The sequence below is a fragment of the Trachemys scripta genome, chromosome 1, assembly GCF_013100865.1.
Source record: "Trachemys scripta elegans isolate TJP31775 chromosome 1, CAS_Tse_1.0, whole genome shotgun sequence".
Lineage (NCBI taxonomy): Eukaryota > Metazoa > Chordata > Testudines > Emydidae > Trachemys > Trachemys scripta.
In genome coordinates, this window is record NC_048298.1 from 175,257,444 (window position 1) to 175,270,304 (window position 12,861).

The 12,861-nt window shown below is 49.0% G+C and overlaps 1 protein-coding gene and 1 long non-coding RNA gene across 5 annotated transcripts in view; one reads left to right on the top strand and one right to left on the bottom strand.

Moving 5' to 3' along the window:
* LOC117889002 overlaps positions 1-1,975 on the bottom strand; it is a 52,112-nt gene extending 50,137 nt beyond the window's left edge. The window contains exon 1 of the long non-coding RNA XR_004648391.1: positions 1,809-1,975. This is a non-coding gene — a long non-coding RNA (uncharacterized LOC117889002). The remainder of the gene's footprint in view (positions 1-1,808) is intronic.
* Positions 1,088-12,861, top strand: part of CXADR (CXADR Ig-like cell adhesion molecule) — a 62,441-nt gene continuing 50,667 nt past the window's right edge. For 2 of the 4 annotated variants that reach the window (XM_034792780.1, XM_034792772.1), the window contains exons 1-2: positions 1,641-1,938; positions 3,645-3,764. In XM_034792780.1, the coding sequence (XP_034648671.1) occupies positions 1,917-1,938; positions 3,645-3,764 (142 nt within the window). In that variant the 5' untranslated portion in view covers positions 1,641-1,916. Of the gene's footprint in view, positions 1,315-1,640; positions 1,939-3,644; positions 3,765-12,861 lie in introns of those variants that run through there. The other 2 variants (XM_034792787.1, XM_034792794.1) reach the window with 2 other exon arrangements.

A 12,861-nucleotide genomic window follows, 5' to 3' on the forward strand; every position in this document is an offset into this window, starting at 1 on the left:
ACTGTCTGTACTCCGCTAGCTTGATTATCACTTCAAAAGTTTTTTTTCTCTTAATTAATTGGCCTCTCAGAGTTGGTAAGACAACTCCCACCTGTTTATGCCCTCTGTATGTGTGTATATATATCTCCTCATTATATGTTCCATTCTATATACAGCCGAAGAAGTGGGCTGTAGTCCACGAAAGCTTATGCTCTAATAAATTTGTTAGTCTCTAAGGTGCCACAAGTACTCCTGTTCTTCTTTTTGCATTTATTTAGGCATAAGTTTTCGTGGGCATCTGATGATGTGGGTTTTAGCCCACGATAGTTTATGACCAAATACATTTGTTAATCTCTAAGGTGCCACAAGGACTCCTCCTTGTCTTTGTCTCTAGTCTCCGCTCAGGGGTGGGGAGTGCCCGGGAGGCGGTAGCCGCCCGTGTGTGTGTATCATGAGGGAAGGGGGGCAGTGCCTGTGCGGTGTGTGTATCAGGAACAAGTGCGGGGTGTGTGTCCCGGGGAGGGGGCAGTGCCTGTGCGGTGTGTGTGTGTGTCCCGGAGGAGGGGGCAGTGCCGGTAGGGTGTGTGTCCAGGAGGGGGCAGTGCCTGTGCAGTGTGTGTGTGTGTCCCAGGGAGGGGAGGGGACAGTGCCTGTGCAGTGTGTGTGTGTGTGTCCCGGGGAGGGGGCAGTGCCTGCGCGGTGTGTGTGTGTGTCCCCGGGGGAGGGGACAGTGCCTGCGCGGTGTGTGTGGCCTGGGGGAGGGGGCAGTACCTGCGCGGTGTGTGCGTGTGTGTGTGTGTGTCCCGGGCGAGGGGGCAGTGCCTGCGCGGTGTGTGTGTCCCGGGGGAGGGGCAGTGCCTGTGCTGTGTGTGTGTGTCCCAGGGGAGGAGGTAGTGCCTGTGCGGTGTGTGTGTGTGTCCCGGGCGAGGGGGCAGTGCCTGCGGTGTGTGTGTGTGTGTCCCGAGGGAGGGTGCAGAGCCTGCGCGGTGTGTGTGTGTGTCCCGAGGGAGGGGGCAGTGCCTGTGCGGTGTGTGTGTGTGTGTGTGTCCCGGGGGAGGGGTAGTGCCTGCGCGGTGTGTGTGTGTGTCCCGGGCAAGGGGGCAGTGCCTGTGCGGTGTGTGTGTGTGTGTCCCGGGGGGAAGGGCAGTGCCTGCGCGGGGTGCCTGCGGGGCTGTGGCCGGCCGGAAGTGACACAACCCCTTGTTCACCTGCTGGGAGTGTCCGTTGGGAGCTGCCGTGTTGTGAGGAGGACGCTGAGGCGCTACCGCCACTGCCCCGCCATGGAGCTGCCGCCGCTGGCCGCGCTGCTCGGGAGCCTCCTGCTGTGCTGCGCAGGTGAGAGCCGGTCCGGGGCAGAGCCGGGCGGGGGCTGATGTCGAGGGGTCCCCCCCCGGCCATCGTGTGCCCGGGCGGGCAGAGCGCGCCCCTCGCCCCAGCTCCTGCCCCGCCGCTCGGGGCTGCTGTCCCCGGCACCTCCCGGCTGTCAGGGTCTCCCGCGCGCCCCCCTTGGGTGTCGTTTGTAGCACGGTGTTGTCCCCCCCGCGCCCCCAGAGGCGGGCTCGCCGGGTCCGGTGTGTGCTGCGGGCGGGGGGCTCCTGCCCCCTCCCCCCCCCGTGTGCCTGGCGCCCCCCGGCAGCCCCTGGCGCCCGCCGCCCAGCCCGGGCACCGGAGAGGCTGGAGTCTCGCCCGCCGGCTCGGTGCCCCTGCCCGGGGCGCTGTCCCCTCCGTGCGCCGCGTTCCCAGCCGGTGAAAGTGCCTCGCGGATCCTTCAGCCGGAAAGTGGCTTTGTCAGCGAGGCAGGGTGCGCCGAGTGCGGAGCCCAGACCCACCTCGGCGCTAATCCAGCTTGTTCCTCCTCAGAGAGAGATCGCGTGGCGCCTTCCAGCGCATTTCGGTGCTTTGGTCTTTCTGTGGCTTTCAGCTGGATCCGTGTAAAAATGTGGCTCCGCAACCTGCAATGTAGGGAACGTGGATTAAATGAGAAGTTTAGGGCAGAGCTAACTTTCACGACGAGTAACTTTCACAAGGTTATGAATACATTCCTGGGGTGGAAGTCAAAGCAAAGAATAAAAACAACGAAGAGTCTGGTGGCACCTTAAAGATTAACAGATTTATTTGGGCATAAGCTTTCGTGGGTAAAAACCTTACTTCTTATATGGATCCGAAAAAGTGAGGTTTTTACCCACAAAAGCTTATGCCCAAATAAATCTGTTAGTCTTTAAGGTGCCACCAGACTCATTGTTGTTTTTGTAGATACAGACTAACACGGCTACCCCCTGATACTTGACACAAAGCAAAGAATATAAATTAGTTGGAAATACTTTGGTCTGTTCGCAGCGTATGGAGCAAAAGCAAGATTTAATTAAGCAAAAGGAGCAGGCATATTGCACTATGTGCTCCTAAAACAGCGCCTTGTTTTGACACCCTTTTGGCTGCTAAAAGGTGGATAAGCATAGTTTAATTCTTTCAGTGCATCTGCAGTTATTTTACAAATTATAGAAATTTTAGGTAATGGCACTATTTAAGGAACTGGTTCACTGTTTCCTGTTAAAATGTGTTGACTATAGTTTGCCTAAAACACTTATTTTCGATCCTGTGATAAAGTTTATCAAAGTGATGTGTTAATTCCACCTAATTTTAGGAAACTGCTACAGTTATCTGTTGAAACACTTCCTGTTTTCAAAGCTTTCAGATATTTCGTACAATTTTGCATCAATTTCGATGTAATACAAAAGAACTATGAAACACCTGGGAAGGTTAAAAGTTAGAAAAAAATGCTTTTCAGCAGTGTTAGGATGACTCTCTGTTTCCTGTTGAAATGTTAATGCCATTGTTGATGTCACAGCTGTGTTGGGGAATTACTCATGGGATCAAAATTTGTTATAATAGAATCTCCAAATCTAATCTCTTGTATGACAATGGATGAGTAGTTGGAAACTTTCTTGTCAACTTCAAGTAAAAATACATGGCTGGTTTTGCTTTTTTGCTATCTATTTTACTGAATATATTACATTTGTTGATTAAGATTCATTTGAAAATAGTTTCCATGTACTTAGAATAGGCACTGTGTATAATCTGGATTGATTAATATTAATTTTGTGCATTTAGAAACTTCTTTGTTTTCTTTGAGTTTCTTGGACAGTTCTGCCCAGAGTGAAGTTTGAACACAAAGTTTTATATATAAACATACAACACTTGATTCAGGTGAAAACTCTGTATATAGGAAAAAATACTCACAACATTACTTTTTCTTTGCAAATCATTAAACTGTGCCAGTGTATATAATCACTATCATTTGACAATTGTTAGCACATCATGTTGATATTTTATCATAAAATGGAAGTAAATGACGCAATGTGTTAGTGTTAATTTGAAACTGAGTAGCAGGAAATACAATTTATAGTTCAGATCCATCTTTATTTAAAGGTGATTTGAAGAACAGTTGCTTTCAAAATGAATTTGGAAAGAACAGTAATCAATGTTCAGGACACCGTCTATATTTAGATTTCATAAAGAGGGTAAATTTTAGCTTTTTGTTTTGTATTTATCTTATGCAAAATATTTTATGTTCCTTTAAAGGAAAGGAATATTTAAATGATTATTTTCAGTATTTTGACCTAAAGGTTTTTTCAGCTAATCTTTTTCCACTTATGACAATGATTTAGTCTTCAAGTATTCAGTTACCAAGTTGAGGAGATGCTGTGGTTATGGTTACAGTATAGTTTTCAAATTCCGATCATCTTTAAGTGGACGTGCAAATATGTCTGTTACCTCCATATTAAAATATAAGTATTAAATTAAAATATGAAACAATGTTAAGGTTGCAAAGTCAACCACTCAAAAAGTTAGGAGATGACAGAATTAATGCTGCATATTCCAACTTTAATTCAGCCCATTTGTTGTATGTGTTAGTCTTTAATTACATGACCAAATGATATCCTATCTTTTCAATTAGTGATAGTTGATGATTAGATTAGCCTCATCCTGTACTTGTAATGGGTTCTGTTAACTCCATGAGTAGCAGCTATTCAATGTTTTGTTTTATCCTCACTATTTGATTTGTCTTCCCATGTCTAACTTATTGTACACTCTTCTTGCTCTGCTTTGAATACAGAATTAATTTCCTCATTGGCTTTTCTTACAGAGCTGATCATTGTAATATCAATCTGCTTCATAAACATTAATTTATTTTCATAACACTTCAGTGTGGTAATGTGGTATTCTATTGTCACTTAACAGATGAGGAACTGGTTCACAAAGAGATTAAGGTAGAGAGAGCCTGCTAATTTTGGGATCCCAGTTTGAAGTGCCAGGGGACTGATTTTTTTCAGGATGTTTGACATGTTATATGTCCAGAACAGACCTGTATTGACTTCCATTGTAGTTGTGAATGGTCATCTCTTTTGCAAATCAGGCCTCCAAATGTGTCAGATTCGGTACTTGAAAAGTTAGGATTCGGAACAAACAATTAGCGGCTACCTGTGAATAAACTGATTTAAGTCGGGGTAGTCAATTATTTTTTGTCAAGGTCCAGACTCCAGAGAAAAATTTTTCACTCTGCAATAACAGTAATGATAATAAGTATGTAAAAAGATTTCATGGTCCATTCAAAAGTGCCTGGCAGTCTGCCTATTGACTACTCGTGGCTTAAGTGATTTGTCCAGCATCATATAGAAACCCTGTGGGAGATGGGGGTGATAGAAGTCAGTTCTTCAGGGTGGCATTTAACTGATTTTTCCATGAGACTATCCTTTCTTTCTGTAGTCCCCTGCTTTATTCACTCATTCCAACTTCTCTGAAACAAATGATGCAGAAATCTACAGACAATAGCCTCGTTTTCTATACAACCCTGGTTCATTTCCAGGACACCTCCTATCCTGTGCACTGAATTAAGCAGAGGTCATGTGGAGAAAAAATCTTAATTCTGGCATTTCCCAACTTTTGAGTATGAGTACTTACATTCTCGTAAAGTAGCTTTTTTGGAAGTAATTTCCTAATTTTTTTTAAAGCAAACTGGGGAAAAAACAAATATCACAGAAAACTAGGTCTGGAAAGGATCTTGAGAAGTCTAACCTTTTCTCCTTCTCCCTTCCTCCCCGCCCCCAATTCACTGGGGAAAATCCCATAGGTTCCCTGCTGGTGGTACCATTTCCTAGTCCTTTCCATAAAATGGAGCCAACAGTGAAGACTTGGTTCTCCTTGTTTAACAAGAAGTCGTTTCTGCTGGAACTTCTGTGAAACTGAGGCTTTTATTAGGTGGTGGAGGGGGAGGATGTTTTAGCACTGCCTGTAGATACCTGGGCTGAGGCAGGACCAAGTCAACCTCCAGTGATGGGGATTCCACAACCTCTCGTAGAATCCTATTCCAGAGCTTAACTACCTTTTAGAGTTAAAGTTTTTCCTTTATCTGATCTAAATCCCTCTTGTTGCAGATTAAGCCCATTACTTCTTTTCGTAACTTCAGTGGACATGGAGAACAATTGATTGCAGTTCCCTTAATAACAGCCCTTAATATATTTATTAATTTGTTGTCATTTCTCAAGACTAAACATGCTCATTTTTTAACCTTTCCTCATAGGTCAGGTTTTCTAAACCTTTTATTGTTTTTGTTGCTATCCTCTGGACTCTCTCCAGTTTGTCCACATCTTTCCTGTGTTTAGGCATGGCTGGATTTGGTTTAAATCAACAAATGTTGGTGAACAGTTTTAGCTGACGCATTGAAATAAAAGAGAAAAATCCATCTGTAACAGTCAGCACAAATGCAGCTCCATGCACCTCTCCCTGCTTCTCCCGCCTCCCCCGCCCCTTTTGCCTGCAGGGATTGGATGATGACACCCAAATTGGTCATTATTAGGGTTGGAATCTTTGGAGTTTGGCTCTAAAGCACAGACTTCTGCCACTTAAGCTAAGAGGACTAAAGATTGTAATCTTCTATGTGGACCAGACTGGAAGGAGGTGATCCACAGACTTTGCCATGTATTTGCTGACTGGCAGAGGATTGTTGAGACAGTGTAATCATGGGTTCCATTCTGGATTGGATGGATTAATAGTCACAGACCCTACATTCTGACCCCTTAATCATTTTCTTCTTTCACAACTCCTATCTCAGTTTCACTTCACTTTCCCCCCATCTCATCATCCTTTTGCATTCCAATCAGGTTAGTTCCATCTCCATGCTGCCTGAGCACCAGCAGCAGAGAATTCAGAGCTCCCTGTTCATAGTTTGGATGCTTGGCACGACAGACTCCCAGCCACCAAGAGGAACAATTTCAGGGAGAGTTCTGCTTACTCTTGCAGCTTTGGAATAGATCATGCTTATTTATTCTGTGGGGATGGTACGTGTGCAGTCTGGTTGATATGTAGGAACTGTATGAAGATGGATGGTGAATATATGATAATTACTGATAGTCTTTTGAAAATTTAACTGCTAAAGTGCTAACCTTTTATTGGGTGTATGTAAGCTATGGATTGCCCAGTATCTCCATGAGAGTTTCGTAGAGATCTCTGAGGCAGATTCCCATGAAGTTAGGGAGTCAGTCAACACCCTGTTCTGCCTCTCAGACTAGGCATTTGGTGGTATGAGCATCATACAGAGACACAAGCCTGCTTTCTGCAACCCTCCTGCCCCTAACAACTCGCTTCAGCGATTCCCGAAATCAAAGCCGCTTACCAGGGGTCTCCTCTCCTGTTTGCACTTCGCCAAGCTCCGACAGCTGTGACTGGCTCTACTCCTCCGGGGTAGAGAAGAGCTCCTGGTTGCATGTATCTCTGACCTCCGAGTCCTCTGCCTCTGGGTCCCCCAACCCCTCCACGTCCTTTTCCAAGATTTCCTCCTCCTGGCTCGGTCCAGTCTCGACTGGCATGCAAGCCAACAAAGTATTCACAGTGGCCTTCTCAGTGGAGATTGGCTTGCCACTGACTATCGCGTCCAGCTGTTTGTAGAATCGGCAGCTCGTGGGCGCAGCACCGGAGTGGCGGTTTGCCACCCGTGACTTGTGGTAGGCATTCCGCAGCTCCTTCATTTTGACCCTGCACTGCAGTGTGTCCCGGTCATGGCCCCTTTCTGTCATGCATCATGAAATCTGTCCGTAAGTATAATTCCTACGGCTGGAGCGCAGCTGGGACTGGACAGGCTTCTCTCCCCAAATGCTGATGAGGTCCAGAGCTAAGCATAGCTCCAAAGGGGGGATCTCCTGGTGCATGGAGCAGGCATGGCCACCTGGAAAGATGTGCTGAAACCATTACATGTGTCACTGAGCAAACAGGAAGGGGACTTTCAAAATTCCCAAGGAATTTAAGGTGTGGGGCTCACGGTTGGTCACCTGAGGGCAGGGCACTAAAGTTCAAACGGATGACCAGAGAGGCGAGAACAGGCATTGTGGGACACCTCCCGGAAGCCAATCGCAGTGCTGTAATCCACCAGGGTGTCTACCCTGGCACCAAGGCGCTGTACCCCCGGCGCGGAAAGCTGTACACCTCTCGTCGGGGTGGTTTTTTTATAGCGCTGCAACCGCGCAGTTTCTGCGCACTACGTGGCTTGGCAGTGTGTACACCTCGGGAGTTACACCGCAGAAAGCTGCTTTACTGCGCAGAAACTTGCCAGTGTAGAGAAGGCCTTAGTGACTACTTCTGTTGCTTCACTTTCCCAAGCAGCTGCTAAGTGGTTCATACCAGTTTTGGGTTACCTTCAGGTTTCCGTAAAGCAGCAGTGAAACTGACCAAGCTACTAAATTTCACTTGCTGCTGTTTTCTGGATTCAAAGACAAGTATTGCATTGGTTCACATATGGAAACATATCTTTGCAATCATAAGAGCTAGAAATGTTAAAATGAAAGCCTACTGTAGGGAGCCAGGGTGGCTGCCCTCCGAACCTGAGGGTAAAGGGCCGCTCTCTCAGCCTGAATGGGCGGGGTCAGGCCAAGATGGCTCCACCCCCCAGAAGGGGAGGGGTGGAACGGAACAGGAAGTATAGAGGGCGGGGCCCTTAGCTCAGTCAGGGCAGCACCAGGAAGGGAGGCAGACGCAGACCGCGGGCTGCTCCCTTCAGACCCTGCTGCCACGCCAGGGGAGGCCCTGGGCCAGTGGGAACCTCACCTGGAGGAAGGACTGGGGCTGCCAGGACTGCCCGCTGCCGAGGAGCTGGAGGGGGAGCTGGAGCTGCCAGCAGCCGAGTACCGGGAGGAGCTGGAGGAGCCTGAGCCCGAGGAGGAGCTGGAGCTGCCAACAGCGGACTACCCCGACGCACTGGTGGGACCAGAGGGATTTGGACGAGCAATCGGGTAGGAAGTAGCCCAGGGACAGAGCTGCACAGTGGTGAGTCTATGTAGCGGGATGACCCTGCTGTGGAGGGACCCTCGTTCTACCACTGTCAGGGCCCTGGGCTGGAACGCAGTGGTGTAGGGTGGGCCTGCGTTCCCCTACCCGGCCAACCCACGCCGGGACCTTTTGCCGGCGCTCCCCTGCCTGAGGGGCGCGCTACTGACCTTTTGCCGGCGCTCCCCTGCCTGAGGGGCGCGCTACTGACCTTTTGCCGGTGCTCCCCTGCCTGAGGGGCGCGCTACAGACACTGGCTGGCGTCCTTCCCGCCGCTAATTCCCCAGTGGCAGAGGCGTGACCCAGGCCGGCCAGTGATGTCGTAGCTCCCCACCGCCCCCTAGCAGGCAGGTGGACCGACACCGATCACACCTATATTCTGCAGAAATTGGTGGTTTAGCTCCTTCTCCATGCAACCTACCTGGGAAAGCTTCCTACCTGCTACTGGTGAATGGGTGAATACTTTGTTTCAGTCACTGCATTATCTCTGGTTTATTCTCTGGTAAAGGGTTTTGTCTTTTCCAACCCTTGCTTTTAGCTGATTTTCAGGATTTTTTGCTGAAGGTATGTCTACACTACGAAATTAGGTCGAATTTATAGAAGTCGATTTTTACGAAGCGATTTTATACAGTCGATTGTGTGTGTCCCCACTAAGCGCATTAAGTCGGCGGAGTGCGAGCACGGTACCGTGGCTAGCATTGACTTTCGGAGTGTTGCACTATAGGTAGCTATCCCACAGTTCCCGCAGTCCATTGGAATTCTGAGTTAAGCTCCCCATGCCTGATGGGGCAAAAACATTGTCGCGAGTGGTTTTGGGTACATGTCGTCAGTCGCCTCTCCCTCCATGAAAGCAAAGGCAGACAATCGTTTCGTGCCTTTTTTCCCTGCAGACGCCATACTTTTTACAGCAGATGGTGCAGTAGGACTGCTAACTGTCATCATCCAACCACCGCTTCCGCTGCAACTCTGCTCTCCTGGTGCCATGGATCGACCTCGCAGGTCCTCTCGTCGTTCTTTATAAATATCTATTCTCGTGGCATCCCATTGTCATCCACCGCTTCCACTGCAACTCTGCTCTCCTGCTCGCGTCTCGTTAGCAAATTTCCCCGTGTTGTCTGTCATGCGCTTCGAGGAACCTGTGTTCTTCCTTGGTAAATGTGCGCGGTGCTAACTATTGTCCTCCACCATTTCCGCTGCAACTCTGCTCTCCTGGTGCCATGAATCCACCTCGCAGGTCCTCTTGTCGTTTGGTATAAAAATCTATTCTCGTGGCATCTGTCGTCCTCCACCAGTTCCACTGCAACTCTGCTCTCCTGCAGATACCATATCACGGCAAGCATGGAACCCGCTCCGCTCACCGCTGCTGTTGTGAGCATTTTAAACACCTCATGCATTATCCTGAAGTATGTGCAGAACCAGAACCTACAAAAGCAGGCGAGGAGGCGATGACAGCGCGATCACGATAGTGATGAGGACATGGACACAGACTTCTCTCAAAGCACGGGCCCTGGCAATTTGGACATCATGGCGGTAATGGGGCAGATTCATGCGGTGGAACGCCGATTCTGGGCCCGGGAAAAAAGCACAGACTGGTGGGACCGCATAGTGTTGCAGGTCTGGGATGATTCCCAGTGGCTGCGAAACCTTAGCATGAGTAAGGGCACTTTCATGGAACTTTGACTTTTTCCCCTGCCCTGAAGCGCAAGAATACCAAGATGAGAGCAGCCCTCACAGTTAAGAAGCGAGTGGCGATAGCCCTCTGGAAGCTTGCAGTGCCAGACAGCTACTGGTCAGTCGGGAATCAATTTGGAGTGGGTAAATCTACTGTGGGGGCTGCTGTGATCCAAGTAGCCAACGCAATCACTGAGCTGCTGCTATCAAGGGTAGTGACTCTGGGAAATGTGAAGGTCATAGTGGATGGCTTTGCTGCAATGGGATTCCTTAACTGTGGTGGGACGTTAGACGGAACGCATATCCCTATCTTGGGACCAGACCACCTTGGCAGCCAGATAAACTGCAAGGAGTACTTTTCAATGGTGCTGCAAGCACTGGTGGATCACAAGGGACGTTTCACTGACATCAAAGTGGGATGTCCAGGAAAGGTACATGACGCTCGCATCTTCAGGAACTCTGGTCTGTTTGAACAGCTGCAGGAAGGGACTTCCTTCCCAGACCAGAAAATAACTGTTGGGGACGTTGAAATGCCTATAGTTATTCTTGGGGACCCAGCCTACTTCTTAATGCCATGGCTCATGAAGCCATACACAGGCACCCTGGACAGTAGTAAGGAGCTGTTCAACTATAGGCTGAGCAAGTGCAGAATGATAGTAGAATGTGCATTTGGATGTTTAAAACTCGCTGGTGCAGTTTGCTGACTCGGTTAGACCTCAGCGAAACCAGTATTCCAATTGTTATTGCCGCTTGCTGTGTGCTCCACAATATCTGTGAGAGTAAGGGGGAGACGTTTATAGAGGGGTGGGAGGTTGAAGCAAATCACCTGGCTGCTGACTACGCGCAGCCAGACACCAGGGCGATTAGAAGAGCACAGCAGGGCGTGCTGCGCATCAGAGAAGCTTTGAAAACCAGTTTCATGACTGGCCAGGCTACGCTGTGACAGTTCTTTTTGTTTCTCCTTGATGAAAACCCGCCCCCTTGGTTCACTCTACTTCCCTGTAAGCCAACAGCCCTCCCGACCCCACTTCAGTTACTGCTTGCAGAGGCAATAAAGTCATTATTGTTTCAAAATCATGCATTCTTTATGAATTCATCACACAAATGGGGGGAAAACTCACAAGGTAGCCCGGGAGGCGTGGGGGAGGAGGGAAGCACCAGGTGGGGTGGTGGATGAGGGGAGGAGGGAAGGACAAGGTCACACTGCACTTCAAAACGTGTTGAATACTAGCCCTTCTGTTGCTTGGCCAATCCTCTGGGGTGGAGTGCGGTCTGTGCTCCTGCTGCCTTTCATGCAGTTCCACCAGACGCCGGAGCATATCAGTTTGATCCCCCAGTAGCCTCAGCATTGGATCCTGCCACCTCTCATCTTGTTCATCCATCCTGTCCTCGTGTTCACTTTCTGCTTTCCTGGATTCTGACATTGTTTGCCTCCACGCATTCTGCTGAGCTCTTTCAGTGTGGGAGGACTGCATGAGCTCCGGCTTTATGGTCCGTGAGCCCGCCTTGGGAGGGTATTGGCTCCAGGGTAATAAACAGTTCCTGGCTGTCGGGGAGAATGGTTTCTCCGTTTGCATGCTGTGCGCTATCCTCCTCCTTCTCCACCTCGTCACCTTTCTTGTCCCCAAATTCCTCATCCCTGTTGCATGAGACTCCTTGCTTGCAGGTGTCCACGGACAGGGGTGAGGTAGTAGGGGCCCCCCTTAGAATTGCATGCAGGTCATCATAGAAGCAGCTTGTCTGGGCTCTGACCCGGAGCGGCCGTTTGCCTCTTTGGTTTTTTGGTAGGCTTGCCTGAGCTCCTTAATTTTCATGCGTCACCAGTGCGGGTCTCTGTTGTAGCCTCTGTCCATCATGCCCTTGGAGATTTTTTTCAAATATTTTGGCATTTCGTCTTTTGGAACGGAATTCTGATAGCATGGATTCATCTCCCCAAACAGCGATCAGATCCAGTACCTCTTGTTTGGTCCATGCTGGAGCTCTTTTGTGATTCTGGGACTGTATGGTCACCTGTGCTGATGAGCTCGCCACACTGGCCAAACAGGAAATGAAATTCAAAAGTTCCTGGGGCTTCTGTTGTGTACCTGGCTAGTGCATCTCAAGTGCTGTCCAGAGCGGTCACAATGGAGCACTCTGGGATAGATCCCGGAGGCCAATAGTCGAATTGCATCTGCACTACCCCAAATTCGACGCGGCATGTCGATTTCAGCACTAATCCCCTCGTCGGGAAGGAGTACAGAAATCAATTTTAAAAGCCCTTTAAGCCGAGAAAAATGGCTTCGTCGTGTGGATGGGTGCAGGGTTAAATCTGCTAAATTTGAGCTAAACTCGTAGTGTAGACCAGGGCTGACAGTTGGCTCTTCTCTCAATTCGGTGATTTCTCTCCCCCCCCCCCCTTAAAAACAAGCTTCACTGGCATGTCTATAATCATCTTAAGTAACTTAACAGGTTAAATTATTGTTTTTGAGGGAGATAAGAAATAATTTTTATTATAAGTAGCTATTTGGAACAAATCTATCAAATTAACTTTTTTCTTGTTTATGAAGGAAAAATGTATCCTACTTCAGCAAAAATTTGGAGTTCCTGCTTCAAATCTTCAGTTATGATATGTACACTAATACAGTGTTTCCCAAACTTGGGACACCGCTTGTGTAGGGAAAGCCCCTGGCGGGCTGGGCCGGTTTGTTTACCTGCCCCGTCCGCAGGTCCGGCCGACCGCGGCTCCCACTGGTCGAGGTTCGCTGCTCCAGGCCAATGGGGGCTGCTGGAAGCGGTGGCCAGTATGTCCCTCGGCCTGCACCACTTCCAGCAGCCCCCATTGGCCTGGAGCAGCAAACCGTGGCCAGTGGGAGCCGCGGTCGGCCGGACCTGCGGACGGGGCAGGTAAACAAACCGGCC